Source organism: Myotis davidii, unplaced genomic scaffold (genome assembly GCF_000327345.1).
Source record: "Myotis davidii unplaced genomic scaffold, ASM32734v1 scaffold31, whole genome shotgun sequence".
NCBI classification, from domain to species: domain Eukaryota; kingdom Metazoa; phylum Chordata; class Mammalia; order Chiroptera; family Vespertilionidae; genus Myotis; species Myotis davidii.
This window is the reverse complement of record NW_006283639.1, coordinates 3207257-3213256: the sequence shown is the minus strand read 5'-3', so window position 1 is coordinate 3213256 and position 6000 is coordinate 3207257. Positions and strand designations below refer to the sequence as shown.

The 6000-nt window shown below is 36.7% G+C and overlaps 1 protein-coding gene across 2 annotated transcripts in view; it reads right to left on the bottom strand.

The window, feature by feature from the left end:
* Positions 1-6000, bottom strand: part of STAP1 (signal transducing adaptor family member 1) — a 45407-nt gene that overhangs the window by 10963 nt on the left and 28444 nt on the right. For both annotated transcript variants that reach the window (XM_006753862.2, XM_015565843.1), the window contains exon 7: positions 3999-4068. In XM_006753862.2, the coding sequence (XP_006753925.1) occupies positions 3999-4068 (70 nt within the window). The remainder of the gene's footprint in view (positions 1-3998; positions 4069-6000) is intronic.

Genomic DNA, 6000 nt, shown 5'->3' with positions numbered 1-6000 from the left:
AGCTGATTACCTGCTGAAGTATTACCCCTTTCCTATTGGATATGTTTTGATGGACAATCATTAGGTACTCTTTGCTCTTCTGCAGTTTTTGCATGAGAGTGTGGCTCAAGTTAGGTCAGAAATGCTCCCTTCCCGAAATTTGAACTAGAGTAGAGGAGCAAGGAAGGAGAGTAGATCTCTAATCAGATGATGTTTATTATAGGTAACTGCTTCCTAGTCCCTGGTTTTCTAGCCTTCCAATTATCCTATGTTCGTACATTTAATTTTGCTTCATTTGACTATAGTTGGTTTCTTCTGCTGGAAACAAACAGAAATTAGCATTTTAATATCATTGTAATAGGATCATTTGCTTGGCTAGGAATAACTGAAATGCATCGCTATTATGTGTATTTTTGTACAAGTAAAATCAGGTTAAAGCTGAATATCCTTAGTAACCTTGAAGAGGAAAAACATTTTTCAGAAAGTGACAAATCTGGTTGAGGGGTAGGGTTTGGGGAGCGTGGAAAGTGAAAGAATAATTCAGACTATTAGCTTTCCTTATACTGAGAACTGTTTGGGCTAATGGCAGATAAATGTGCCCATTCACCACTTGCAGAGACGTTCTTTTTCCTGACCATTGCTTCCATTCACTTGGCTATTTGTGTTACCCTTCAGCAGTATAGTTCTCTGCTTTCTTCATTAGGATTTTTGAAAACTCCCAATCAGGCATGGACATGAGAATGGAGAAGCTCTGGGAAGCATTTATAGCAACAGTTTATGTGGGGTATATGAATCAGTAGCTGCCTTACTTATGGCAAAGGTCACTACTGCACGCTAAGGGTTATGGTCAAAACATAAATTCAACCATACTGACCCTTCTCTGTTTGATCAACATAATGGGCATGGAGGGGCAGGAGAGTTAGAAGCTCAATTTTAGAAAATATATTGTCAATATCTTCAAGAACCATAGGTTCCATTTAAGTGATAGTACTTTCCTGGTCCAGTCTTTCCATCAACTCAGCAAAGATCACATGCCTATCTTCCCTTTTTTTCAGCATTCTGAACCATAGGTCGTGTTACTATAATCTCATTGAATGAGACCAGTGTACCAGTAAATACCCGTTTTTCCACCTGTACAACAGGCATTACCTCAAGGTAGTGATGAAGAATAAATAAATGGCATATGTAAAGTACTAGCTCTGCCTAACAGAATATGTAGTGGTTATGATATTACTAGAGGCCCGGTGCACCCCAATCAGGGCAGGCTGGCCAGGGGGAGGGGACATGGGAGGTTGGCCAGCCGACCCCGCCCCCATCAGGCCAGTTGGCCAGCTGCAGTGCATGTCATAGCGACCAGTCATTCTGGTCGTTCTGGTCCAGTCGTTCTGGTTGCTTGGCTTTTAGATGGATAGATAGATAGATAGATAGATAGATAGATAGATAGATAGATAGATAGATAGATAGATAGATAATAGTTAGATAGATAGATAGATAGATAGATAGATAGATAGATAGATATCATTAGCCCCATGATAAGTTTATTGGGGTAGAAGAGGGGTTACAGACAAAGACAAACCCCTTTTTTAAAAAAATTATATTGGTTTTTTGAGAGAGAGGAAGGGAGACAGAGATAGAGAAATATTGATTTGAGAGGGAAACATCCATCAGCTGCCTCCTGCACTCACCCTACCAGGCATCAAGCTAGCAGCCTGGTGATATGCCCAGATCAGGAACCATACCAGTAACCTTCTGGTGCATTGAATGACGTCCAACCAACTGAGCCCTACCAGCCAGGGAAAAACCCTTTCTTTACTCTTATGTTGCTATTAAGAGGAAGATTTCTGAAATTCTGCATGGTGGGCATTAGAGGACTAAGCATTCACAGCTTTTTTTCCCATTAGAAATAAGCACATTGAAGAAAGCCCAGAAATACACCCATGCCTATATGGTGAATTAACTAAAGGAGGCAAGAATATCCCATGGGGTAAAGCTAGTCTATTCAATAAATGGAGTTGAGAAAATGGACAGATACAGGAATGAAACTAGATGACCTTCTTATACCATATGCAAAAATAAACTCAAAATGGATTGGAGAGTTAAATGTAAGACCTGAAACCAAAAAACCCCTAGAAGAAAACATAGGCAGTAAACTATCTGACATTGCTCTTAGTAATATATTTTATTTTTATATATCTCCTTGGGCAAAGGAAACAAACAAAATAAATAAACAAATGAGATTACATCAAACAAAAATGTTTTTGCAGAACAAAAGAAACCATCAACAAAAGAAAAAGACGGCCTACCTGTTGGGAGAAAATATTTCCCAATAAGACATTCAATGAGGAGTTAATATCAAAAATTTATAAAGAACTCATACAACACCACCAAAAAAAACAACCCAATTAAAAATGGACAGAGGACCTGAATATACACTACTCCCAAGAGGACATAAAGATAGCCAATAGACATATGAAACAATGATCAATGTCAGTAATCATCACAGAAATGCAATTAAAACTACAAGATATCAATCACCTAAAACCTGTCAGAATGGCTACCATCAATAAACCAACAACTGTTGGTGAGGATGTGAAAAAGGGGGAACCCTCATGCACTGTTGGTGGGAATGGAGAGTGCAGCCACTGACTATAGGAACACAGTGTGAAAGTTCCTCAAAAAATTAAATAGAACTACCTTATGACCCAGCAATTTCACTTCTGGGTTTTTATCTGAAGAAATCCAAAAACTAATTTAAAAAGATATTTGCATCCCTATGTTCATTCCAGCAGTATTTCAAATAATCAAGATAAGGAAGCACCCCAAATGCCCATCAATAGATGATTGGATAAAGATGTAGTACATATATACAATGCAATATTTCTCAATCATAAAAAAGAAATCTTACCATTTGAGAGAGCATGGATGGACCTAGAAGGTATTATGCTAAGTGAAATAAGTCAGACAGAAAGACAACATAATGATTTCACTTACATGTGAAATCTAAAGAACAAAATAAAGAAACAAACAAAATAGAAACAGGCTTATTGATACAGAGAACAAACTGATTGTTGCTAGATGAAGGGGGAGGTAGATTGTGGGGTTGGGTGAAAAAGGTTAAAGGGATTAGAAAGTACAAATTGACCTAGCCGGTGTGGTTCAGTGGTTGAGCATCAACCCATGAATCAGAAAGTCAAGGTCCAATTCTTGGTCAAGCCACATGCCTGGGTTGTGGGATTGATCCCCAGTAGGGGGTGTTCAGGAGACGGCCAAGCAATTATTATTCCCCATCATTGATGTTTCTGTATCTCCCTTCCTCTCTCTGAAATCAATTTAAAAAAACAAAAACTAATTTTTAAAAAATTATTAAAAAGTACAAATTGGTAGTTATAAAATAGGCATGGGGATGTAAAGTACAGCATAGGGAATATAGCCAACAATGTTGTAATAGCTGTGTATGGTGCCAGGTGGGTACTAGACATATCAGGGGTATCACTTTGTAAAGTATATAAATATTTGACGACTATGCTGTTCACCTAAAACTAATATAAAATAATATTAAATGTCAACTGTAATGAAAAAAATAAAATTTAAAAATATAAGCACATTGAAATACTTAGTCCTCCTTAATTTGGAGGATGTAAAACAACTGATAAAAAAATATATTTCTCTCCCACAACTATAGTGATAAAGATTTACAGAAAAAGAAAAATGGAAAGAATTTTTAGAAGATTATCTTCTATTCTGCCTCATCCACCTGCTCTTGGATCTCATTTCTCACCCTTACACCTCAGGGCTCCTTGACATGGTTGTTTTTTTCCAGCACTGTTCCTAGCCATGGAGTCTACTTTTCCACCTTTCTTTATGTTCTATAAGGTAAGTGTGGGGCAGAGGAAAAAAGGAGACATATGTAATACCCTTTGTAATACTTTAAGCAATAAATAAAATAAATTAAAAAAAATAAGGTAAGTGTGGAAGGAAGCAGAAGAAAATTCATGAACAACAAGGAAATAGCTACTTACAGGTTTTTCCAGTTCAATAGTGTAGCTTTTTCCTACCCTCATCACTTTGTAGTGCTTGATTCTTGGCATGCTAAAATGGAAAAAAAAAAGAGGTTGATATCCATTTGAGTATACTGTTGGGTCAAATCAAACTAAAGTGAGTATAAAATATCACCTGTATAGTAAAACCTATCTTTCAATGACTAGGGGGAAAAATGGTTGGGTTTTTTGTTTTTCTATTTACCTGGTTCTTTATATATATTCTTTTTGGGGAGTTATACGCTAGGTATATAAGAAACCTGGGCCATTGATTGGTTGGATGAGAAAAAATAATAGGGATAAATACAGGAATCAAGAACTGACAATCTTTTAGGCAGAATTATACTTTTAAATGCCTAAAACTTACAAAGTAGACATCATTATAAAATCTTAGGTGGGCATATACAAATCAAATACTTATTCTCTATATTAACAGAGAAATAGAAAGAACTACTGAAAGCAAATTACCCTTTACTCCAGTCAGAAAGCTCTCAATGACTATTGTTCCTGCTTGCTTATATATCATCTTGGACTTCAAGGTATGGAAAATGCTAGATGTTAGGTACTATATGAACACTTAGGTGTGAGAATGCAAGTACAACAGATAAATCTTAATGTCTTCCTCTTCTGTAGTCACATAGCACTCCAATACTAAATTTGTGCTATTTTATTGACTATGAATTGCTTAAGAACAAGAAGCACATTCTAGTCATTTTTGTATTCCAGCTTCAGGCACACTGTATTTGTGAAACTGAATTTTAAAACTGTAGGAGCCCATCTCATAGTGCTATTTGCTAGAACTAATTTATACTGAGAGCATAAGTCAATGCCTATGCCAGTTACTTTTGAACAACAGTATGTTTGCCTTGAATTCCCTTGATTCATATGGAAACAGTGTCAGCAGGACCAAGACTAGCTAATGTTGAAAAGTAAACAGCATTTATTGCACTGCCATTTGCCTGAAAGACAAAGTAATCCAACACCTGTCCGATTTACTGAAGCTGCTATAGCAAAAGTGTCTACCAGGTTAAGTTTTATCTGCAGAGCCTCCTACCTTTCTCATCCCTCATCCTCCATTTCCAGGTCACATTTCTCTAGGCCTGAACTACACTTCTGTTCAAGGGACTCACCCTTTCCTCTTCTACTGTTACATTCAAATCTTCTCTCAATTGCATATCATGTTGGGAAACAGCTAATAACTTTATTCCAATGGTTTATTCTAGGGTTTTACTTTCAAAAAATGGGATACAACTTAACCAACCCTCTCCCCTCCTAAAAAGGGGAAAAGTAAAAAAAAAAAAAAAAGTATTTCTTAATGCTGAACCTTCAAGAATCAGTTACAGTCTGAAGAAAACACTTGTGGACAGAGGAGGTCTTACAAGTACCCTCTGTTGGGATGGTTGGCTCTGGCTTTATATTTATCCCTACCATGAAAATCAACCTTATAATCATACAGTTACATATGAAAACTCACACCAAATCCATTTAGAATTCCTGTATTCTACGTAATAAGTGATTATCATAACTTTGGAGATTGATAAAAAGCTTGAAGGGCATGGTCTTTATAACTAGGAAGATCTAGGTTCACACTCTGGTGTTTTGTGAGCTCTCTGAGCCTTCAGTTCTTCATCTATAAAATGGAGATGGTAATGCCTTCGCGCTTAAGGCTGTGTTATGAATTATGTTTGAAAAGTCCTTTAAGTTAGTAATTTTTTTAAGTCTAGGCCTCTTCATTTGTTAAACATGGAAAATACTGTCTGTCTCTGTCTTTATTGTGCCTGAAAAAATGTTTGTCAAGCACTCAACATGCACCCATAAATGGTACCCTATAAGTGGGGACAGTGATTGTGTTAGTAATAACCATCATATCATCATTATCGTCATTCATGGCAAAGCTGTGAAAGGAAAAGTAGCAAAGGTTAACAGGGTCTCTTGGAACTTCTGACTAACAGGACTAACTTCTGAAGCAGGATGGTAGAAAAAA